At 34.1% G+C, this 26,385-nt stretch overlaps 1 protein-coding gene across 3 annotated transcripts; it reads right to left on the bottom strand.

The window, feature by feature from the left end:
• Positions 1 to 279: 279 nt before the first annotated feature.
• Positions 280 to 24,961, bottom strand: LOC113517629 (protein bric-a-brac 2-like). 3 transcript variants are annotated; one of them, XM_026902370.3, is made up of 8 exons: positions 24,524 to 24,960; positions 17,523 to 17,708; positions 16,948 to 17,443; positions 16,821 to 16,877; positions 12,436 to 12,569; positions 11,525 to 11,847; positions 6,804 to 6,914; positions 280 to 5,810 (listed from the first exon to the last, which is right to left on the bottom strand). In XM_026902370.3, exons 1-8 carry the CDS (start codon positions 24,722 to 24,724, stop codon positions 5,639 to 5,641), a joined length of 1,680 nt encoding a protein of 559 aa, XP_026758171.1. In that variant the 5' UTR covers positions 24,725 to 24,960; the 3' UTR covers positions 280 to 5,638. The 3 variants fall into 3 exon arrangements, with proteins under 3 accessions (XP_026758171.1, XP_026758172.1, XP_026758174.1); XM_026902371.3 differs by having other exon boundaries at positions 6,804 to 6,896; XM_026902373.3 differs by lacking the exons at positions 280 to 5,810; positions 6,804 to 6,914; positions 11,525 to 11,847; positions 12,436 to 12,569 and adding an exon at positions 12,828 to 16,220 and having other exon boundaries at positions 24,524 to 24,961.
• Between the last annotated feature and the right edge of the window lie 1,424 nt (positions 24,962 to 26,385).

The following is a 26,385-nucleotide window of genomic DNA, read 5'->3' as shown; positions in this document are numbered from 1 at the left end:
ATATATAAGATGTACCTTGTTGGTATAAACTAGACTTGTTATGGTGTTAGTTCAGTCAGATATTGGACTGCGAACTTTAATATTGTAGTTATTTATATTGGTTTTGCTGGCTTTAGTCCTTGCTTTCATTAGGTAACGGCCATATGAGATATGACTAGTTGAATTGCAGAGATCTTGAATTTCCACCAATCTGTTAACCACTTAATAAATACTTGCCTATATTTTATTAGGTATATGAAACAGTAATAACAACAATTTCTTGAAATAAATAAACAAAAATATATAAAAGCATTTATTTTAAAACAATGTAGGTAATAATATACTTTCTGATTCTTGGCAAAACAGTCTCACATAAGCAAGTCAACATTTGGCCTCTCTTAAGAATAAACATAAGACTAACATGCGCTGCCATAACTCACAAATAAATCAAACTGAAATATCAGATAAATAATCATAAAAAAGGACACAATATAAAATCAATTAATATGTCTACATTGCAGTTAGCATTGCATCTTTCTTGAGCAATTTTTGATTATTTTCTTTATTAAAAAGTAAATTACTCTAAATAAAAGGGAATATTATTAACATTACTAGAATTGACTCACAATATATCAGCAATATATAAAAAAATCAACTACTGTATGTACCTAATTAACAGTTTTCACAGATGCAGACATTACAGTCCACAATGGGTTTGTGGTATCATATTGATAAAATCTGAATAAATGCACAACAAAAATAGATAAATTTCAGTTGCTCTTGTCTTTTTACGTTTTACAAAAATATTTATATAACATTTTAGAAATAATTATAACAGATTTTATATAAACAATTTGGAATAATATTGCACAAGCTCAAAGCTAAATTATTATGTGCACTTTTACAATAATAAATATTATTTTAAAATAATAACAAATCAACACAACTTTCTTAGTGCTAGATTTTTATGACTCATTTCCTAACTTATCTTTACTAATTGAATGTTAGCAAATGTAAGTATTTCAGATAAGCAATTTTAGTGCGAGGCTTTATTAATTTAGATAAATAATTTTGAATAAACACAACATAAAATAAAAAGTACTATATAATGGATATTATATATCTATCTATCTATCTATCCATTTGAGAGCTGCGCTCTTGTCGGTGGAGCTCTTGCCACTTACTACGATTTTCAGCGAGTCTCTTCACCTCTTGATACGACACGACACCACCTCCTTCCTTGATCTGCCTGATGTAACTATGTCTCGGTCTCCCTCTCCCCCTTCTTCCTTCTATCTAACCTTCTATTATAATGTTCATAAGTTCGTCGTGTCGTATCAAGTGTCCTAACATGTTTCCCCTTCTGTCCTCAATAGTTCTAATAATTTGTCTTTTTTCCTTAACCCTAAGCAGGACCTCCTCATTGCTAATTCGATCTCTCCAGCTAATTTTCTCCATCCTTCTCCAGCACCACATTTCAAAGGCTCTAAGTTTATCCATTTCTTTCTGAGTTAATGTCCACGTCTCACATCCATACAGAGCTATACTCCAGATATAGGTTTTGATAAGCCGTTTTCTAATATATAGTACTATATAAAATATATTATATAGTACTATATAAAATACTATATAATAGCTATGACCAAACAAGCGTTCAATAACAAAAACGCCTTCTACAGGCTAAGATAAAATATATCGGAAAGTGGCTTATCAAAATCTATATATCTGGAGTATAGCTTGGTATGGATTTGAGACGTGGTCATTAATCCATAAAGAAACAGATAACCTTAGAGCCTTTGAAATGTGGATCTGGAAAAGGATAGAGAAAATGAGCTGGAAAGGTCAAATTAGTAATAAGGGTTAAGGAAAGTTGACAAATTATAAGAACTATTGAGGTCAGAAGGGAAAAAAATTTTAGGACACTTGATACGACACGACAAGCTTATGAATATTATCTATAATAAAAAAAGAAGGCAGGAGGGGAAGGGTGAGAACAAGTGTGTATCAAGAGGTGAAGAGTCTCGTTGAAAATCGTAGTAAGCGACATAACTCCAACGACAAGAGCGCAGCTCTTAAAAAATGAAATGAAATATATACTATTAATACATATAAAAAGTATTACAAATTTATTTTTATTGTGACTTGATAAATTAAATGTTAAACCAAAACCTACTTTTGCTTAAATAAATATAAATATGGAACTGAAAATAGTACATGAGATCAGATTTTGCATTCTGCTTACATTTGCTTGACCTCAAGCAGTAATACTAAACTAAACATAATGCGGTCGATTTAAGATATTTTACAATGGAATAAAGAAATTGTACACGAATCACTAATTTAGAGGACTATTAAAATGTTTACAAGGCAAGTATACTCTTAATATCTACGAAATTAAAACGACCACATCATGCATCACCTCACAAGTGTTGATTTGTCCGATATTATTTTCACAGCACAGGAACAAACACATTCTGGACTAAATAAAATCTGAAAAATGATAACAACATTTCATTTTAAGGACTAGCACGTAATTTTGGCACAACGCTGTGCCCACGCAGAGCACAGTGGCATCGATGTTGTTCTTTTTATATACTTACATTTTGTATTATTCTGCTTAGTGAAAATTAACACATACATTTTAGGGTTCCACAAAGATATCTCAACAGACACCAGTATCAGGAACAACGTCGTTAAGAATTTAACAATATTAGCAAGCAAAGAAACTAAGCAATTTTTAATCATATTTGTGCCCAATGTGTCATGTTCGATGTATTGTTTTATAATTTATTTATGAAACCCTATTTGACCAATTAGATCATTACTGTATATGGACAGCTGCCATTACAATCATAAAATGCAAAATAATGTATATTAAGATTTAGTATAAAATTAGGTATAGCAAACAATTAAAAATTGAGTAAATAAATTCTCTTGTTCCATTGCTCATTCAGTGCTATTATTAGATCAGAGTGTAAAAATAATGACGTATAGGTATCTATAAGAAATTCACGCGTGTCATTACGTGAGTTATTTAAGAATATAATATATTTACCCTGTTGTAGAGCGAGTACTGTCAGGTACACCACATGTATCATTTATATTCAACAAAGCAGTACTATTATATTTAACAAAAACACATTCAGACAGTATGTATCAAAAACTAAGGTAAGGTAGAAAATGTCTAGTATTCCACTACGAGACGTAGGTTACGTTTATTTTTACACCCTGCCATAGTGAGTATTTTACCCCAACAACACTCTTAGATCCGAACAACAATACATTATCTAACACATTCCCTGTATAAATATATTATAGTCTTGTAAAAGAAACCTTGAAACCTCATAGGTCATTAACACTACGTGAGAAATTACACAAGAGCATTAGGATACAATATATTGCTACGAGTTAACTTATATCATTTGGCACTAAATTAACATATTGCATCTCGAGCATTCGTCACATTTTATAAGTATTAAAATGATTTTTTTTTTGCAAATTCATTAAAACTCTCAGTTTCAATATACAATTAAATTATTAAATTTTAATTTATTTTATTCTCCTAATTATATAATTTCTATTGGGCCAAATTTTCGAATTTTATATGAACTATCAAAGAAACACCATCCATTCCATCATAATGATTGAGCAATATGGCCACTCCCATTCGAATTTTATTACCTATTGTAGAAACAACTGTCGGGAATGGTTGTCACTGAATAAAAAACACGAAATTATTAAATAAGACGCATTTTCGGCAAGTAAAATTTGGCAAAATTGAGCATTAGACTTTCGATTGGCATCATAAAACATTAGTAATGTTTCATTCCGTAGCACTGTGTGACTACTCAAATATCCTACTTCTGGTAACTGTAACTTATTTATAGGTACATCAACGATTCACACGAGATGACGTGACCGCGATATACATAATAATATGTGCACCGAGTATATATTCAAGTGCATAGATCACGGAAACAAGGAAATATGCGTTTAGGGCGCCGCCGCCGCTAGTTGTGATCGTGACCCTGTCACTTCACTCACAATCGAATCACTACCCTTTAGATATACACACACGAACACAGTTTTAACCGCATTTACATTAGACCTCAGAAGCTCGCTTTTAGCATTACCCTTAAGTCTTACGCACTATACAAAAATCGTATAAAACCTCGACACCGCTAAATTCCTGCCATACAAAATGCTCTCGATTGGAACGTATAATTAATACGTATATATACAAAATCACAATTTTTACCATCACATGTTGCACAAGGCATTTTTAATCCACATCGCTTGTCGGATGTCCACACGCCCATCACATCAGCTACCCACATCATATTCCTAGTTCCTATGATCTGACATACTATTTGATATAATTTATCATACACATACAAAATGATATGACATTTTTTACTGTGAGACGTAATAATTATTTATAATGAGGATTTAGTTACTGTTCAAAAGAACTCGATATATATGACCGTGGACTCATCAAGTTATTTTTTATTTAAATTTACTAACTACATTTTATAACAACTTGGTTAAAATATTATTTAAAAATTAAAAATCATCTTTATCAAATAATAGTTATTGCTTCTTCTGATATGATAATACATCCGTGCGCGATGTGTAGGGCCGCTTGCTACCAAGAATTGACGAGTCGCGTACAGCGGTCCGCACAGGTTCGTTGTAGTACGCTGTACGCATACGTAGTACGCAATGCTTGGCACGCGTACGCCGTACGCGACATGTACGTTACATGTTACACGTTACACGTTACAGGTACGTACTGAAATGCGCAGTGAAAGCAAACGGATGACTGTTACTAACTACCACTTACACTCATACAGATTATACTGTACACTTGATATTAATTACGTAATAACTTCTTAAATGTATATTTTAAAAATATGACTGCTTTTATCCATCATGATCACAGCTCACCGAAATCTTTACAATTATCCAAACCAGACACTCCAAAATAAATTCTCATTTATTCCTAGAAAACGAAATGACTATAATATCTCTATGTTAGTTCTAAAAATTATGCCATTTGATATAATATATATATATATATATATATTTACTTTGCAATTGCAACGGTCCCTCGTACAGCACTTAAATGCTTCATATACAAATTTTAACGTAACAGTGAAAATGACTTTTTTTTTTATAAAATAAAGGAAGCAATAAAATGACTATAATCCACGAATAATTTAGAAATCAAGCGGCAGTGTTCGCGAAAATTCGTGCAATAGAACCTAACTACAAAACATGTCTTAGGAACCTGATAAATTATTGCTAGAGCTTCGGGCACGACTCCACTCCCCCTCCTTACGAACGACAATGTATCCCCGGCGCGGCCGGCGGATACATAACGAGATAAAATCTTATCAGTAGCCAATAGAAAAATATCACCTAAATAAATATGATTATATTACACGGCGACCCGCCGACGTCGCCCGCCGGCGCCGCGCCGCTCTAACAAAATATAAATATTGGGAGCCACCGCCGGCGAGCGGCTCGGGCGACGGCCCGACGGCCCGACGGCCGGCGATGAGTATCGTTACATTTTCTCTTTTTTGGTAAAAAATAACAAGATTATGAAATTGATATGCAACACACGCGCGGCGAAAGTGCGGCGACCGCAGGGGCATCACTGCGCCGCGCCTTCCGCCTCCGCCCGCTCCTGCGACCGCTCGTGCGGCGGCGGCCCGCGGAATTCTCCCGAGCCCGGCTCGCGCGCCGCGGTCCCGCCGCCGCTGCCGCCGCTGCCGCCGCCGCCCCCGCCTCCGCTACCGCTGCCTCCACCGGCTGTTTTCGCCTCACTGTCGAGAGTAGTACGAATAATTAATATCAGTTATCATCATAAAACTTATGTTAGAAATAGGGAACGCCTCGGGAGGTCCTAGAGTATTTTTGGTAAACAATGAATATGTTTGAAATATAACCTTCAATTAATAGTAGTAGTGTGAGTCAGTCAGATTAACTTTATGGTCATTAGGCTAATATGTGTGACGAGAAACTACTTAAGGAGACTACACTATAGAACCAGACACGAGGCAATTACAAAAAGTTTATTTTCCTATAATTAGCGTGACAATTTATATACTAATACAATTGTTGGGCGGGGTTTGTTGCAATTCGTGAATTGGGACAAATCTTATTTCAGTTGGCCAATCCCAGCCACTGATCTAGTGTTAGTCTAAGGGGAGAGCGCATCTGTCGTGTAGATCCCTTAGGCAAGACCAAATGACTATTCTGCCCGAGGTTGCCGCCTGCTATTGGTCTGGCTCCTTCAGAAACAGATATAACAGAAATATTTGGACGAACTCCCTTCCCCTAGGTATTTCACTTCCTTATCATAATACCCAATCTTACTCTCTTTTGCCTACCTACTCCGCATCCTCTGTAATTCTCCGTGGATATCTTAACCCGCGGGATATCGTTAAGGTAACACATAGGATCTATGAAATGATGGTATAAGGCAAGGGGAAGCACAAAAGATTCCTATGGATCGACGTGTAACGGCTTAGCTGACCCCATATGCAAAAATAAGATAATACAGTTGAATGATAATAAAAATGGTACAGTTTTTTTATATGTGATACGTGCAGAAACACATGGCGTACTGGCTGCCAGTGTCACCTAATATAAAACAATTTTATCTTAATATCATCACAACATCATTACCATTTTAGCACGTCCGTGTCATCGGGTCTATGAGCGATTCAAAGGTCACTCAATGAGAGTAATAAACACTGGAATCGCTTTAAACGAACTTTGATATTATTTCAATCGTAATAAGTAAGTTTACTCACAAGTTGGTGAATGATGGTCGAGAGCTACCGCCCGGGGCATCATCGCAGGGCGGCGGCCGCGCCGCTGCACTCAGCAGGTAGTTCGTCGACTCACTGAAACAATTCGAAAGCCTACTTCAAATTGTATTACTGCCTCAGATAGTCCGACTCGAGAGGCATATAATTATTATGCATGTCTCGACATAAAAACATGGCCTCCTTACACTAAAGAGAATAGTTACATTTACAAAGTATTGTAACCAAACGTATACAATAGTAACCAAAATACAGTAACAGAATTTGTGAAATTGAACAACTTTTCCCTACACGGATGGCTATATAAAAATTATATTTGAACCGGTGGTCACGTGATCGATTTAGAGATAATCGTTAAAAATTTTCATATTAAGTTCATGTGACTTTGTTTGATTAAAAAGTACTTATTTAGGCACCCACTATTTATATATTTCCCATATATGGACTTAATTTAGACTAGTACATTATAAATATTAATATTTACATACCATGACCTTAACAAAATGTAATCATATTTTTGTACTCAACTTGACCTCTACGAGTGCGATAACTTGATTATGGTTATAATTATTGTTAATAGCTTGTTGTCGTAGATAAGGACAATAAAATGTAAACATATAAATAAAAATTTACATTTAACTGATTTTTGAAACTACAAATAACTAAGCATTGAGCACAGCATATGGTGATTAAAACGAGACCCGCACATAAATTGTTTGACAAAAATGTCAAATAAAAAATGATTAAGACAAACAACACTAGAAAGCAACCTAGTCGATCATCAACGCGATGCGTTTCTTTAAAAATACAACATAATTGATCATTTCAGTTAATAAAAAAATCTAAATAGATGAAAAAAAAACTATAGGGCTTTCAAAATTAAAACTTATTTGTACCAAGCAAGTGTAGTAATAAGTCTAGAACATTTCTATTATGAAAAGAGGCCTAAATGTAACAAGGAGTTTAATCTGTTGTATGTATTACGAGGACTTCAAACATTAAAGAGATATTGGGGTCGATCCTGAAAAAGTTTAAACATATCTCTTCTAAAAATTTCAATTTAATACATATAGCAAGCGAAATTTTTAATCGAAGGGCCAATAGAGACAAAATTTCTAAAAGATTTAAGTCAAACTTATTATAAATTTATGACGATACACAAAACAGTAATTTCATAGCAATTATCAAATTAAAAAATATTATTAGTATAAGAGATAGATGAAGAAGCGTCAGAATCTACGTTGGTGACAATCCACCATTATGGTCATTGAAACTACATCTATTCAATATTATCGAATCGAATCATTTTTAATTAAAATCACATATTTTATATTATATTACAGTTATTAGTTAATATAAAATTAATATAAATAATAATAAAAAGGGATTTTATTCGTGAGTATAGGCGAAGATTGCCATCTCCAATCAAAAGATAGAGTCAATCTATCCGCTCGTTTGTAATTATTAGTGGTATAAAATGTACGCAATATCGAATACAAATTTAAATTGATATGTTAAGAAAATAGATACGTTTTAAAGGAATTCAAAAATAGAATTCTTTTAGTATTAAAAATTGAGAAAGGGGTGGAAAGAAGCGGGTTGCAAAACTGAAAGAATGTATTAAACTCGTACATATTATATATTGGATTTGTTTTATATACTAGTGCATTGAGAACATTAGGTTCAGGTTCCACACGATCTTGAAACATCCATTTTAATAAAAGCTAATAAAGCTAATACGTGTTTGTTTAGCATCTGGTACGTGACTAAAATAAGTACTAGTGGTTGTGAAACTGACATTGAAATTTGACAAGAAACAGCATCGAAGATTGTGAGTAAAGGAAAAATTTTAATATTGTAATTTTTCTTGTTTACATTGCAAAATTACGGAACCCTCGAGTCGCGAGTTCTATTTGGACTTGTCCTGGTTTATTGAATTAATTTGATAAAAAATGACGTCATTTTGGTCACACCTATGATATAACCATGGGTTAATGTACATAGATACACAAGACCTCTCTCACGTACTCCTCGTCTCGAGGTCGCATGAATCAACTGATAAAATTAATATTTTGTATCCATATTATAGAGTTCTAAGGGGATTGTTACACTATCATAATCTTGACCGGGGAAAAAAGATGAAAACAGTCGTTTTCTCCTTGTATTTTCCACTTTATATTATTCTTAAACAATACCAGATAAGAAACAATATACTGTAATATTAATCACTGATGTCGAAATTGCGTCTTAATAAATTTAAAGATGAATATATTATTTACAAAAGTGTAACAAGGCCCTAAGTGTCGTGTGGCCATCCAGCGGGTACTGGACTCACGGAATGGTGATAAGCATGGCATGCATGGTGCCTTAGATAACCTCTAGTTCTTGTTTACGTATGTGTCAGATAGTAATATTGTTTTTGAATTGTTCCAATATGGGAAGTTGATATATTCTATTGAATATAATATTACGTATTAGTAATTATAAATACAAAGATACGTTTGTTCGTTTGTTATATATACAGTACAATTTCCGCGATGACGTTCATAAAAATTAAATTATTCCGTTTTATTTCCCAGTTGTGTGAGTTGATGAAAACAATTAACGGTTATTAAACATATAGTTGTATGCCTATATTCTTCTCCGTGCGAAATACTGTATATAGCAAATTTCATAACGATTAAATGAGTCGTTAAGGCGATAAGAGGTTCTTGGCGCCTTTTGTTTGTTGTATTTTAGTTTAATGAAATTTGAATAATTAAATTTTCACTTTGACTTTTGTAATCCTCACTACTGTGTAATTAAATAACTTGACTAAGGGGTGTACTAAAATCTAAAAAACATTGAATTTGAATTCATACGAAATCAATCAAGTGACTGCACAGTTCGTATGAATAACTATTAGAATATTTCAATTATACTACTTGTGGAAGGTTCATTTCTAGAAAATTCGAATTGGATTTCGCATTGGTATCAACAGTATCTTATTATTATAATAAAATGTTAACTAGATGTAGGAGACATATAAGAAAAATTAAGAAAGGTCTTAATAATAGAAGTTAAAACAATAATTCTTAGAATTTTTGTCTGTCTATATATTTGATCCGGTGACACGAAAATACGACTACACCAAATAGAACACGGTTTTCACAATTATGTTGCTTAAGGTATAGCTTGATATTTGGTGTAAGTTTTACCTTGATACGCCATCTAGAAGTAGTTATTTACTTCCAATTTCCACGCGTACAAAGTTGCGGACAAATGCTAGTTATTAAATAAAAATCATTGCTCGGTACACCCGTTATGACTTAACGCAAACCCCGTCGTGATATTAACGTTAATAATAACGTTAACGATAATATTCACGTTAATCTCTGAAGCCTGAACTGATTTAAATGAAATTTTGTAACTTTTGTATTGTTTGATCAAATTTGAGGGAGGAGAGTTTTTAATCCTGATAAGTCAAAATGGACTCGGTAGGTCGCTGAGAGTAAAAAACTTGCCAGGTTGACTATTTTTTTTTTTTACAGAACATAGACCAAACAAACAGTCAGCATCATCCACTCAACTAAACATCTATACACGCTATAAGTACTTTGTGATTTCCTTGGCATATATACAACTAGAATACATCGTACTTTGAACTTTTCCTGATAAATATACTATCCATTGAAGGTGTCCAATAATAAGTGATGTAACGACAAACCAAATAAATTTATCACACTGCACTGTATAATCAATGTGGATATAATTATACAATGAACATTACGGTCCGCTCATGGGAAACGAGCACAGCAACCCAATAATGCTTGAAACACAAAACGGATTCTTATTTTAAATATGATTAAAAAAAGAACCAATTTCATAATGCACTTTTTTTTTTTTACAACACAGGGGGCAAACGAGCATGCGGCTCACCTGATGGTAAGTGACTACCGCCGCCCATGATCACCCACAACACCAGCGGCATTGCAGGTGTGCTACACTTTCTAGGTTGGACACAGCACACAGAGTATAATACTCTTTTGTAAAAAAAAAATAAAAACATTTAAATTCTGTTAAAATTTTTAAATTGATAGCATCAGAACAACTTGTCAGATTCAGTAGTTACGAAAATATAAGTGTCGTGGCGAACAGACGGACCGAAAAAGTCGTCCAGTCGAAGTAAGGGTTTATTTGTGTTTTTGTTTAAAATCTCTAAAGATATAAATGTATAAAATATTAAGATACATCTATTCATGTATCTTCTTATTTCATACCGCCGAGTGATCCCGGCATCCCGAATCGGCCCCACCATCCTTTCCTGTGGGTGTCGTAAGGGGCGACTAAGGGAACTTATTGGACAAGGAATAAACAGCAGTGTCTCTCTTAAAACACTACACCAAATCCTAACTGCGATTGGCAATCCGTTTGCTAAGCATGGGAACTACTGGCAAAACTTCGCTTATGGGGAAGGCCTATGTTCATCAGTGAACAATTAACAAGTGATATTATTGATGGTGTACAGGAATATGGTTGACTAAGGTGCGTGAATTTAAAGTTAAATGAAACTAAGTACACACCTACCTATCGTAAATACTAACCCAGTAACACATGTTTCAAATTAGAATAGTATCAACATTTATCGTTACTTCTATCCTATAGTTTTAGATCCTGTTATAAAAAAAGTCAAGCCACTCGTCGTGAGACAATAATGAGAATGTCACCTGGCGGTCCTCATGCGGAGCGCGGCGCAATTCTCCTTGCACTTGTAGGCGAGCACTTGCTTGATCCTGCTGACCTCGACGTCGGGGAAGTGCCTGCTGACGTAGGAGATGAGCGCGTGCACGCGGCGGCGGTCGAGCGGCGGCTTGGTGGGCCGCGCCTCCTGGCCGGCGCGCGACCAGCGCTGCCCCGTCACCGAGCACGTGGCCAGCTCGATGGGCGAGAACAGCGCCGCCGCCAGCCCGCGCGTCACCTTCCTGTAGTCGCCCCACTTCACGCCGCGCAGCAACTCTTCGCGGATCTCCACACCCTCCCCCAGTTTTATCTGCCGACATTACAGCGTCATCTCACATTATCATATATTTTCTATTTCAATTTCTCGTGCAATATATTGGAGACATTTTAAAAATGTGAAACGTGTTTAATCGGTTACATGAAAATACATAAATAGCAAAACCGATCAGAATTAATACAATGATAATATTTCGTAGAAAAAATACATAAATGATAAAATTGGTTAGAATTTATACAATTATAATATTTCGTAGAAAAGTACAAGATCTATTTATCAGTACATATTTTTCAGAGTTCAAGATAGTAGAAATTGTTTAAAATCGGATCGGCCGTTTAACCGTAAAAACGAAGTAAGATTACATTATAACATTGGTACGAAAGTATGAATAATAATATGGATGATGACATGGGGATATTTTTTTAATTAAATTTTTGTTGAGGCTTTAGTACACCGGAGTGATTATGCCAACCTTATAGGGATTGTCTGAAAGTCAGTCTGTCAGTCCGTCAGGGACACCTTTACCCAGATATATAGCCGTCTTGCATTGCGACTGCCAGGTTGATCCAGTATTATGTATTGATTCCAATAATATGGGATATGAATAATATGTATACTGACCAATCTAGGCGCGGCCGTGCCTCCCCGCTCGTTTTCCCGCTTCAGTACGAAGGGCAGGGCGCTCCGGTGCTGTTCCAACCACACCGCGTCCGGAACAGGCCGGTTCCGCCGTCCGTCCCACCGGCCCGGTATTGCTATAAAATTACAAATTACATGTGCAATAGCACTAAAAACAAAAAAAAATATTATTAAAATACCTTGTAAATACCTGGATCAGATGATATAGCTACGGATTGCCGGCTTTATATTTTAGATAAATATAAACAAAAAGAAGACAATTTTAAAAATGCACATTTCGTCATAGTCGTAAAATACTGACGGATCTTTATATGTAATATTAGTCAGAACCGTCAGTATTCTACGACTATGACGATATGAGATATATACAAAATGTATTTATGAGTATTAACTAGATTTTTCTTTCAACATGACTGTTACGTATATAATGTAGAAAGGGCTGCAGTCCACGTAAATTTATAGTAGGAAAAGTTCTGTTATAGCAAACATGTGATGCTAATAAGATTACAGTGTTGTATGTGGGCACGTGACAACATAAACCCGAACAATGGACACCAATCAGTAACAAGCAGAACTATGCAACAATTTTTACAGTCTACAAAAAAGGATATTGTTTATAGTGAATTTATACGGTATCGATAATGACGTATATTGGAGATGAAAAGATGATGGATCGAACGAGTTGAAAATATTATATTATCCCAAAAGAATATACAACTGTAATGTACAGCTATTATAAAATAACAATAACACAAGCAATTGCGTGTGGGTTATTTACAAGAAAAGGACTGCAAAACGTAATTTGAAACATATATATTTAGTAATAACTGAAAATACGATATTTCTGCAATACTTTATTTTTCATATTTAGTAAAAAAATTACATTGATTTATGTACAAAGACTGAAATTCTAATTTGTTGCACGAAATAATGCAGTGATAAAATTATATTCAACATTTTATTTATGGACCTTAGAGAGAGAGATAAAAACAATGCTGGATGGGAACGTGTACTCAGATGATAGAGTTTATAAATGAGTTCAAAGCGTTATCGAATTTTATATTATATTGAGTAAATTACTTGTAACAAGAGTAAACAATATTTAAAAAAATTTCAAACAATACGTAGTGAATGAGATCTGTACAAATAAATACTTTATATTAGGTACAGTACACATTTATTGCGAGGCCGAAATTAAATGAGTCAAGGAAATGAAGCAGTCCAAAGAAATTGCATTTAGTTAACTACTACATTAATATTAATCTTCAATAGAATATGTACTGAGTAATTTGAAATAATACAATATTAAACCATTATGAAATGCTTCCGAATATTATTTTTGGTTAAATTTACATTACTATCATACTGATAAAATTTCTAAGTTGATAAATTTCTATTTAAATTCAGCAAGTAAGTGTCGAGAGATTCAATTTTTATTTATACAATAATTTTATTTTCGTTATAAACATTACAATAACGAAGCTGCTTCTTAACTTATCAATGGGATTAAAATTATTTTAAAGAAAATCCCAAGTGCTCCATTAAATTACGATTACTAAATAAGTAGCGAGTGATAAATTATTATTGCATTTAAATTTCATTGGAAATATTTACTTTAAAACGCTTTAAAATAAATGCGATATTTAATTTTGAGATCACGGGAAAAATTGAGATCACACAGTGTTCCAATATTAGAATAACACAGATACAACTTTCAAAATTATGAAAATTAAATATTGTAATTCACAACCCTAATCATACCTTCAATTACATGTCCCATCTAAATGCTTTTGTTACAAAATGACTAGACGTGTTTTTTCTCATGGCAAATCTTTTATATAAAACTATAAAAAAAAATAACTAATCAATTCAACGATTCGATTTATCAAAAACCAAAGTCTTCAGGTAAGTCCTCAGCGACTAAATATGACGAAACTAAAAGGCAACCGAATAGCCAATTATAGTGGGCCATGTGGGCGTGACCAACTCGTTTCATTCTCAATGATTGGTCATTTTCAGATCTGTTTCGTTACGTTTAGTCGCCGCGAGCACGAACTTACATACAACTCTTAAAATAATGGAAAATAATAACACCGTCTCCATTATTATCCAAGTACCTACCTATGTGAAATGACAACCATTGCAGTGTTGTGCCACCGAGTGTAGGGACCTAGAGACTATGGCAAGTGTTCTGTATAACGTTCAATGATAGAATAACATTTAATAACTAATGTTATGTTTCATCATTAAATATACAAATTTGAAGACATTTAATATTAATCATTACATCTGAGATTTTGTACAAACTATTAACCGGGAGCCGTCCAATCACTCAACAATATAACATTGTGTAAAGATAAAGCTATTGTGTATAAAAATATCACTATTGTGGTTCATCGCCAAGTTATGCCTCGTCCGAGTACGCAACTTGGCGCATTCGATAAATGAAACGGACGCGTTCGGTGCTTTCTGTCGGGCGTCGTCGTACAAAAAAATTATACTCTATTATGAAAATACAGTTCATCATTTAACTCTAGTTGCACGAGCGAAAGCACTGAACGATATGTGGATATATGTATAATGTATGTATGTATGTATAACATGTAACCAGTAAATAACCTATATTATGTAAAATCAGCACCGGTCGCAACAAATGCTTTAACAACAATCAGTCTATTGTCAAAATGAAGGTACTAATTCGTCCCCCAGTGAGGCCTTCTTAGTCATATAGAGAAACCCTATCCATAAAACCGTGACTAAGCATTATTGCTCGTATTTCTTTCAATACTGACTAAGCCATGGATTTTCCCTATTATTACTTGATATTTCCCTTTAAGAAGTGACGAAATGGACAAAAGGCAATCAAACGAAATATGTAAACAAGTTTGGACTTGGTTAAATTGTAATATTTTGGTACAATACCAATTATGGAAATATAAATTATGCAGAACCCACAACCACAGCACTATATACAAATGATTACTTAATCACTGCTTAAATTGTTAACGTTACAATATATCAAACAATTGTTCATTTTTCATTACGTATGTATATGTACGTACGTGTTGTATAAATAATGCACTAAGAAAACCTCATTAAAGTAACGAATATCTGGCACTCGGTATATTCATAGAAAGGCACGCAATAAGCGGAGAGGTGTGACGGCAGATAGGCCCCCGGCGACACTCCGATCACAGACTAGATAAATCTATAGACAGTCTTCATTCCGACGTTATAAGTCACGTCGTTGAACGTGGAGATACAACTGCTGTACACATCGCCGAACAGTTAAAGTAAACGACAGAGGCGTGTGAAGGCCATAAAAAACGCAAATTCTATACAACAATGCCTCCTTGTGGGGTCTGCCCGTTACTGATAAATAGTAAGTAGAATTCAATAGGCGACAACAGCATTGTACGTCCTCGTCGATATCGATCCTCAAGCACGAGTAGGAGAGAGCGCGTGAATCGCTTTCGACTACTGTTGGAAGCGCTGAGCGGGCCGCAGCGCGGGCAACGGCGGCGGCGGTGGCTTGTGGTGTCGCGCCGGGTGCTGCGCCAGCGTGTGTCGCCGCAGGTACAGCGGGGTCTTGAAGCTGCGGCCGCAGGTGGTGCAGGCGACCGGCTGTGCTTCGTGAATCAGCCGCACATGCTGCCGCAGGTTGGATGCGTTGCTGTACCGCCGCCCGCACACGGCACACCGGACGCCGCCGCCCGCGCCCGCGCCCGCGCCCGCGCCCGCCACCGCGCCCGCTCCCGCGCCGCTCGCTGCCAACAACACCACGTTCGCACTGCGCCGCCCGACAGTGACCGCCCGACCCGAACTCGCCGCCCACCGCCCACACCGGTCGCATCGTTCGCCGGAAGGTAACCACATTCAAATGCTTTGTGTGAGTGACCTGATCTTCTCAGAGACATCATGCGGTTTATATCGCGTTCTATTTAAACAGTGGAGTTGTAGATATGATCACATTTTTAATCAGGTCATTGCAAACATCTAATTCTCCTGAAATTAATTCTAGTGTAAGCATTTGAATGGCAGCCAGACAAGGTGCGCACATATTAAGAAGCGACGAGTACCATGTTCCGACAGACGACTAGGACCGGAGTGGACCGCAAGCGCCGCATTCGGTGCCACAAGCACGGTCACGGAGCGGGCCGGCTGCGCGTCGCCACGACACCCGCGCGCCTAGCCACCAGACTCGATTCAAGACCGCGCGCGCTCTCTTCTACTTCCGATTTGTTTCATAAAATACGCTAGAGAGAAAAAGGTTCGCCGGGGGCGCGGCTGTCCGAGTCGACGTGTGCGTGTGATAATGACGTGATAGTGATAAACATATAGGACAGGCATACAAAGGGTATATTTACCTTCAGTGTTTTCGTCCCGGAGATCTGGGCTTATCCCAGTCATGAGATCCATATTACCTGAAAAGAAAAACTTTGTAAATATCGACATAGTTGTGGTAAAATATTTATAGTTTGAAAATTAACACACCTTGTAAAGCGGCGAAGGGATTAGCCAATGCATTATTCTCATAGTACATTGGAGGAAAACTGGAGCGCTCCTCGTCACTGCCTTCTTGTTCAACGACTTCCATTTTTGGTTCCAACAGATCCGATGCATTAAAATCTTGCGACTTCTCTCCTCTTTCGGAATCCCCTGGATCCATTAAAATATCACTCTCTTCATTTTTTACTTCAGCTTCGAGATCAGTTTTTACCCTTAATGAGGGGTAGATGCACGTTTCGCTATAGTCATCATTATTAGGCCTCATTTGACTAGAAGTTTGAAAAGGAGCTTCTTCATTGAGATTGTTTCTGGCAACATCGGGAGAATTTCTTGTGGAACGACGACTGGCACTCTTATCTTGATCATCAGCTGAGGTCGATTCAACATTTTGGCTTGCGACTTTGGAGGAGGAGGTAGAATGTGACGGCTTCGCGCTGAGCAAATTACGTAACTGGGAAGGAGGAGACTTACGATTCGCTTTCTGTAAGAGAATGATATTAATTACCGAATGTATCATTGGATAGTGCATGGTAATAGTGAACAATTATGTGGATACTTACTTTGTCGTTGTGTTGTGAGCAGTCTGTGAGGCCTCGTATCTGAAGAGCGTCGGCAGTGCGTAGGAAGGCGCTGAGCTGCGCTTGAGCGATGTTCACCTGCCCGACGTACATAAACTGAAGGAGTGCGCGCACGTGCGATACTTCGCAGTCGCGCATGAATATTATTGGGTGGGGGCATGGGTTGTTCTGAAATAATACAACTTTGTTACATAATAATAATAATAAGTACCACACAATTACACTATGTTATGTTAAGGTATGTTATGGGGACATAGGCAACGAACACTTGGGGCCAGAACCCAGAACGCCCAAATCGGAATTAATTCAAAAAAGTTCGTTTCCTAAATTGACTCAACTGGGAATAGAACCAGGGTCTTATTTACGTAAAGCAACGTTGGACATACCGCAACGGAGGTTGTCAATATACATACATAATATTCTTGTGAATCAAAAGTAACAATATAGTACGAATTCTTGTTAGACATACTCTGGTACAGTTCTTATGTCAATAATGCAATAACATATACTTTAGTTAAAAGTTACTTAAGTTTGCATTACTGCGGCACACACATGAAGAAAAAAAAATTTATTATGCATTCTGATTTTGTTTTTGGTTTTTTTTTTTAATCTTTTGTACATGTATCTTTTTTATATTTTTTCACTTTGCTTTTGTATCTTTTGCTGTTTGTGTGCTGTAAGTGATGCAAATAAATTATCTATCTATCTATCTATACTGCGGGAAACAATATACAATCATAAAATTAGAATAATAATATTTCATGAAGACCTTTAAACAATAATATGAACTGATAATCGAAAAACTACCATAATTTATAACTATCAAATACGCTCTTATATACTTGTAAATCTTTTACATAATATAGAAAATAAAAATAATATATCAACATACTTTTATTTTTGTATGTTTATTGTGTAAAGTCATATTAATGGTCATATACGGTAATAATATCTCTGTACCATTCTTAAATATTTGTTGTATGTAGTTTTTTGTTGTACATTTGAAATTATTCATCATATTTTAATTCGTATTTTAATACGCAACTACGGTACCTATTAAAAATGTTTTCCATAGGTTTAATTAATAAATTGATTAGATAAAACAGAATATTATTATGCTAGATTAGTGAGTGGGTGACGGTATACGAACCGCAACTGCGAACATCGACCACAAAGAAGACTTAGACAATCTAAATGCACACCACGCCATAACGGTACAGATGCTTAGAAATAGTCTAACCTGGAAATTATTTAACATAACTGGTTTTAACACTTCTATCTAATAGTGAGATGCCATAAATTAGGTTTTTAATATATGTAACTAGTTTGTAAGAAGAAACAAAAAATAAATCGTTAACTGTGATATTTTTTATTTGTAAATGCTCGTAGATAGAGATGTATAACTTATAAGTAATATTTTTCTTTCAGTACAAATACTTTCGTCATTTCACCATGCAAAACACACGCGAAAACTAATAATGTTATCGGCCAAAGATTAGAAAAAAAATATCTACTATCAATGTCATATGTTAGTGAATAACATAAGTACTAAGTGATACCTATATATACATTTTTCCACGTGTTCTAATGAAATGTTACCTTGAGAGCCGCTACTTAAATTACAATAAGAATTAAAAAAACGGAACCTATTCATTCAATGTATACCTATTCATTGTAATTAGATTAATTATAATTGTAAAATTTACACTTAAAATGATTGAATTTTTATTCATTAAATTTTAGCCTATTTAGGCGTAGTTAATAACCCTTGTGCATAGAAATAAAATTATTTAAATAGTGAAATTAACATCGAATTTGTTCTACTAAAAAAACTGAACACTTATCCCATATAAACATGGGTTAAAATTTAAAAATAAAAAATAGAGTTTCCTATACTAATTTTACAAATGCTGAAAGCACCTTCTTATTATAAGTTTAAAAATATATACCGTTTTTCGATTCATGTTATTTTAGGTAGTTTTGGAATGTATAATTTCTCTAGCAGATAAGACACTACAATTTCTCCCGCTTGATTGCAACAGGAAACATGCTAACATGCTGCCTGACAACTATTTAATAGACGAGACAAATGCACCTAAGTCTACAACACTGAGGGGAAAGGGATTGTTAGTAACGGGGACGCCTCATTGGTACCAGTTAGATCGATCTTCATGCGTTTCCCACCTAGAAAACATCGTAATTGATTCTTGTTGAAATCGTCACGATGGGCTAACTGACTTTTCATCCTCATCTATCAGTCACTGGTACTCGGTTAGCGTACACCGTTAGCGCAGACGGGGTTTGCATTCCATTATTATTATTATTCATTGAAAATAGAGCTCTGCAGTCTCTTTCTGATAAAATAGACAAGTTACATTTTAATGCATTTTCCATATCAGTAATCTAAAAAAACAGTTCTATAGGATGAGAGGGGTTATTACTTCTGAATGCTAGACTGACTAACTATGAAATCAATTTAAGTCGACAAAGATAAAAAAATAATTGTCAAAAACAGCAAGCAGTAACTTCATTAAATTATCATTAAACAATAACAGTTTATTATAGACAATTGAAATAATTATCGTCCCTTTAGTGTTCTATCCTTGGTTCTACCAATGTAACTGAATTTATTATATTAATATTAAATATAATAATCCGAAAATATAATATTTTAATAAAAAAAAGAATATGAGTTGATAAACGAAAATAAATTATGCCTCCCATATTAATATTTTGTGTCTGACTGTCAGAAAGTCAAAATTTACTGTCGTTTTTCGACACTTTATTTATTTATTTATTTTTATTATTGATATAATTTTTTTTTTATTCTATTCCACTTGCACTATTATTGGTTATTTTATCATTTTAATTTTATGGCCCGTTTCACCGTATTATAGCATTATCAAATTTATACCTTTGTTTTTAATTATAAAGTTTGATAATGCCATAGTAACTAAAACGAAATCTGTCAGGACATTGAAATTAAATAGAAGAATATAATTAGTGTTCTCGCTTTATAAACACGATTAACTAAGTGCCAAGGATCACTAACATAAATATGGAAATCTATACAAAAAAGCCCATTAGCAATCCATTTTTTTTTTAATTCGGAAACACTGCATTAAATCCTCTGACAGCAACAGTAACGTTGAATTAATATAAATCACATGGTATCAAAATATTACAAAGGAACGCTTATGGTGCAACTTAGTGCGTTCGTGCGCCCGTTCGTCTGTCTCAAAGCGATATCTAAGCAACTAAAAATTTTATCGATTTGAAATTATTTTAGATATGTATAAGTTACACATATTGCAAAAAATATAAGTTAAAAAATACAAGTGAAATATCGTATGAAAGGATTTCAATTGTCCATTCTAAAACCTACTTTTTTTTTAAGTTAATAAATCCAAACACAAAATACTTTATATTTCACTTTCTAATTATTCAGTACATTTCAAAGGCGCAGGATACAGCTAGCAAATACATTTTCACACATGGTTGCATCTCCATTTATGCTACATACAAATGCCAAAGTTTGTAAGAACTCATGGTTGGATGTTTGTTATTCTTTAACGCAAAAACTAACGGATTTGATTCAAATTTAGTACATAGAGAGGATATACCCTAACTTAATATATAGGATATTATATACTGATTCACATAAAGCGCGAGATACAGGTAGTATTATAAATTTGAAAGTATGTTTGTTTGTTACCTCTTGGCGCATTAACGTTCCTACTAATCGTCACAAAGATACCCGATATTTGGGACCCGATATATAGGTGTGTGGTTCTGGCATAGGATAAGCCAGCTGTATCATAAGAGACAACTAAGAATCATTAAAAAATTCATACAATGGACTAAAAGGTAACATTTTTTAACTAAATAATGTTAACATGTAAAATTTTTAACTTGTTTTGAATCAGCTTTTACTAGTGAGTGTGATCCGTTTGTTTTATATTATCTCCTTAGAGGTTGGAAAAAAGTAGGTTTTGTCTTTGGTCAGCAAAAAGTATCTCCATAAGAAGGGGTTATCATCAAAGGTCATCCGTGATAATAAGGGTCAGTACATTAGGAAATTTCACTCTGTCATACATCCATCAAAAAATGGATAGTAGAATTCAGGCGTGGTAGAGAGTGTGAAAAATGAACCGAAACGAAAAAAAAACGAAAATGTGAAGACCTTCGACGTCCACTTCTGATGAAAACTTTAGGCGAAGACTGTAGATTAAAAATTAGAGAGATAGCTGAGATAATAGGATTCTTATAAACGAACTTAAAACATCATAATCAAGCATTTGGATTTCCACAAGATGTCAGTGAGGTGGGTATTGCAGCTGCTTTTAATCGAATAAAAAAGATCGTGATAGACTATTACACGCAAGTGGTTGAAGTTGTTTGAAACCAGTCTAGATGATAGGAAAAAGTAACAAAGTGATTAAAAGAAGCAAGCAAATTATGTTAAAAACCCAAACTTTAGTTATATAAAAGTTGGTACATGCCCAACCTGGGAACACAACCTATCATTTGGAGTGAAGGGATTATTTGTAATGGGGATATGTGTCACCTAACTGATGTTAATTCCCAGTGAATACTTCACAATTGTACAACCAACTAGCTCCATTGTTGTATCCCACGCCATGCTACATTGTATACTAATATTAACATAGATTGATACATCATTACATCTTCATTAAAAAAAAATAATCATTACAAAAGAAATTTAGATATTATTTATATACTCATTTATTACAACAATGTTATTACCTAATGTAAAAACATATGTTTGTTTTGTATTGGTAAAGATAATGAATGAATGAGTATACTTTATTTGCATTTAACAATATAAGGAATAAGCAAGACAATAAATAATTGTTATGATACAGTTGTACAAGGACAGTAAGGCCGAGATAAAAAAAAAAACTTCAAATTGGAAACTTAATACAATATAAAACTTGTACAGGCCAAATATTTATTTTATCCACATGTGCTGAATGTGTTATTTATTTAGTAATTTTGAAATGTCATCCCAGGAGGCTTACAACTTGCACCCTACCACACTGCCATATAGAATATAATTATTTTTGATCCATGGGCAAAGCAGCTGGAAACAGCTTGTTATAAATATTGCCAGGTAAGAATCAAGATAAATAAATAATTATATAAAAAGAAACAAATGAAATAATTTTTTTATAATTATAATAATAAGTGACCCAATATTTTTATATAGTCTGAAATAGGTATTATTATTGTATGGGTAATAGATATCATAAGATAAGGTGATTATTTTATCAGCATGTAGCTACTACTGTTTTCTATCATTTTTTGCCTACCTGTCTATCCAATATTGTTTAAAAATTTAATATATTGAAATTGGTTACACACTTAACTATGTATGTCATATATGATTACCGTTTAACAAGCAAATGGTTAATTGCCAGCATTACCCTGGGATAAAAATTAAAGTACATTATTTTTCCTTTAATAAATGAATCTGGTAAAATTAGATAATAGGTAGCTACTTCAGCCCTTGTGACACTAAGAAATTATTTATTGTTATTGTTACTTTTAAGGATATTCATATTTAAAATAAGTTTTGGTAAGATAAATGATAAAAGAACAAAATATTACTTGTCTGTAGTTAGTCTGATAAACATCTATAATACTGGAAGTTCTTGAATCAAATTCATAACAATTTTGTTTGTTTTCCTATATAAAGGAGAATTACATGCAGTTATTTAATGAATGTGAACAATCTAGTAGTAAATTTTTTTGTACATATATTGAAAATTATAATACATCATTTAAATTTTTACTGTATAAAACAAGCACAAGGTGAACTCAAAATAAAACCTTATACCAAGCCTTTTGGTTTGAATGGTAGTAATCAACTACATTTTCCTCTTTTAGAGTACTCATACCCATTAATGAGATATTAAGTAGTTGTTAAGCAGATCATATACTTCTTTTACTATGCATAAAGTTGGTTTCATGAAATCTACAAAACAGATATATGAGAAATCAAATTGTTGAATATGATTTTTAAAGAAGATATATTAAAAACTTATAAAACAACTGAAAAATGTTTTAAACGCAGCAACAACACTCATACGGTTTTCAATGCATTGTCAAATAATTTAAAGGGATAAAATGTTTAAAATATGAAGAATACATAAGATAGTTAATGTTTGTCATTTGTATAGATGTGTATGAAAATATTACAGTGGTGCAAATTATCATCATGTTCAACATGCTTATATTTCCCTTTTTTCTTTTATTATAATATCATTAGCTGTCAATGATAAAGTAATGAAAAGAGTACAAACAGTTTCAATTGAAATATTAATAGTTCCAAGCAAAAGTAATTTATTAAATAACTATGGTTATTATTTTAGGCACAAACATACATAGGTGTATTAATATAAATTTCATTTATCATCCTGGAGTACAAAATGGATAATTTACTTTAATTATTACATTATCTTATTCAGTCTTATTCTTATTAAATTTAATTTTTAGTGTGGGTTTTTTTATTGCAAATATGGATATTGACTTCTTACCATAACATATTCATTGAAAAAAATTGATATCTTTGTGTCAATTATTAAAGATTAGAAAAGAGATCAATTTCTGTATTAACAAAATGGTCTACATTTATGAAATATTGCAGAGATCACATTGCAAAATAACATAAGATTTTATTACCACAACTATATTAAACCTATTTTATACTCTCATTTTATAAAATTCAATCTCTGTAAGAGAAACACCTGTAATCTATATAACTAATGGTAATAGTGTATTAATTAGAAATCGCGATACCGAATTTTAAAGTAGGTACAAATAAATGAAATCACGAGTACTTAACCGGAACGCGAGACATGGCATTTGTAAGTAGATCAAGTGTTTTATACATAACAACTTTCACTAGAGTCATTGTAATGGTGACACATCAAACTGTAGGGAGTGAAAGATGGACTTACTTTAAACAATTCCTTGAAATAAGGACTACAAGCCGAGAGAACCACTTTGTGGGCCTCTAGCCTGTGTCCTTCGCATGCCAGGGTGACATCCACGAAGTCCTCATCATCGCGTAGTGCCTCGAATTGAGAAGTTATATTTGCTTGAAAATTGTTCCATCTCAAACAGAATTGCTGGTCGCCACCCAGTTCTGAACCTTCCATTACTTATAGACATAACTTGATATCCCTGCTCATTTAATTGGTTGATAAGAATAGTTAATTATTGAAAATAAATATATCACAGAAACTTGCAATTTCAGTCGCCGTCTGGCCGAAAATCTTTTATGAAAGAAAACAATCAATAAAATCTCGTACCAATATACGAAAAATAAAAGCTTTTTTAATTTGTCATTTTGATGAGTACATTCACTTCACTTCCACGTTCCTATACACGCAATGTTTCTATCGTTCGTTGATTTCAGATTTTATTATAATGGCATTTGTAGACGTTCAGTACATTGTTGTTCAATACATGACTGTTTTTAATAGGAATTTTTATAAATTAAAATTATTACATAGGTAAATGTTTTAATAATTCAATGAAAATGCACGTCACAAAAACATACATTTAGAAAAAAGTAACAAGTTTATAACTTAGTACGTAGGACGTTATATTAAGTCTATGGTTTATAACATTCGTCCATCCCTAACAAGACTATGACACCTCTGCGATAAGACGTTGTAGTAGTTTGACAACTCGCTTACTAAATTCATCTTACGTCAATTGCCGATATACCATTAATACGTATTTATTAACCCTTTGACTGTAGGTGTTAAGTTAGTCTACTGTGGCAGGTTTCCAATATTTATCATCTCCAGAACGGACATAGATATTCTTTCCTTGATTATAAAATCTTTCCTTGTCGTGCTCTATGTTAGCTTAAAATTGTCTGTAGCAAAGAAATTTTCTAGAATTGGGTTTAATGTTGTCTAAGTTACAACGTAGTGGCCGCCCTAATAGAATTTCTACTATTAATGAGTAAATAGAAAGATTTCTAAATGTTTTTTTAATTTAAATTATCACATGTATTAGCTAATATTCTGGCTTTAAAAGTTCAAACTAGTCTTTCTGCTAAACTGTTCGTCCTAGGATGGCAACGCGATGATTTAATGTGTTTAATACCATTACATTTGCAGTATTCCTGAAAGTGTTGAGATGTAAATTGAGGACCGTTGTCCAATACTATAATTTGTGAAAGACCAAAAGAGGTTACAATTGTATCTAGTTCTTTGCATAGTTTAGTTGTGGATTACCACCAATCAATATATTAATACTAATGTCTACCATTAGGTAGACATTGGTTTAATATCAATCCACTTAGATAGTGCATCACAGAGCACTAACTAAAATTTGCCCTCAAATGAACCCGCGAACTCTTTCTCATGGATCATCAAGGATAGGCCACGAACAAACTGGTAACTTTGCCACGTTAGAGCGGTTTTCTTGACACTTGCTTTCATTTACATGTTAATATCCTCATCAATTGGATGGCCACCAAACATAATAACGAGGGGTGGAAGAGAAGGGGTTGTTAGTAATGAAGTCTAATAGCTTTATTGTTAGTAATATACCTTCTTAAGTCGACCTTCACGCGGTACCCTCTGGAAACCGTCATGGTCAATTTTTGTTGAATCCATCATAGTGGACCAACTGACTTGCATTCATTCTCACATATCATCTTCCACTAGTGCCCCGCCAGTGTATACCGATAGCACGGGCGGGGTTACCATGTTATTATCACCTATTAAAAAAAAACAATACGAGCCAGAGCTCTCATGGTGGATATCCCTGGATGCCCTTTGTGAAGAAATTTTATTACAGA

Source organism: Galleria mellonella, unplaced genomic scaffold (assembly GCF_026898425.1).
Source record: "Galleria mellonella isolate WM207_F2 unplaced genomic scaffold, CSIRO_AGI_GalMel_v1 utg78, whole genome shotgun sequence".
NCBI classification, from domain to species: Eukaryota; Metazoa; Arthropoda; class Insecta; order Lepidoptera; family Pyralidae; genus Galleria; species Galleria mellonella.
The sequence above is the reverse complement of the archived record's forward strand: the minus strand, read 5'-3'. Positions and strand labels throughout refer to the sequence as shown.

Excerpts from the sequence above, each read along its gene's own strand:
- LOC113517629 (XM_026902370.3), bottom strand. The coding sequence starts at position 24,724 with ATGGAAGGTTCAGAACTGGGTGGCGACCAGCAATTCTGTTTGAGATGG. Across the intron at positions 17,444-17,522 it reads GCTCACAACACAACGACAAA|AAAGCGAATCGTAAGTCTCC; the intron begins GTAAGTATCCAC and ends ATTCTCTTACAG. Across the intron at positions 6,915-11,524 it reads CTCCGCATGAGGACCGCCAG|GCTTTCGAATTGTTTCAGTG; the intron begins GTGACATTCTCA and ends AATTTGAAGTAG.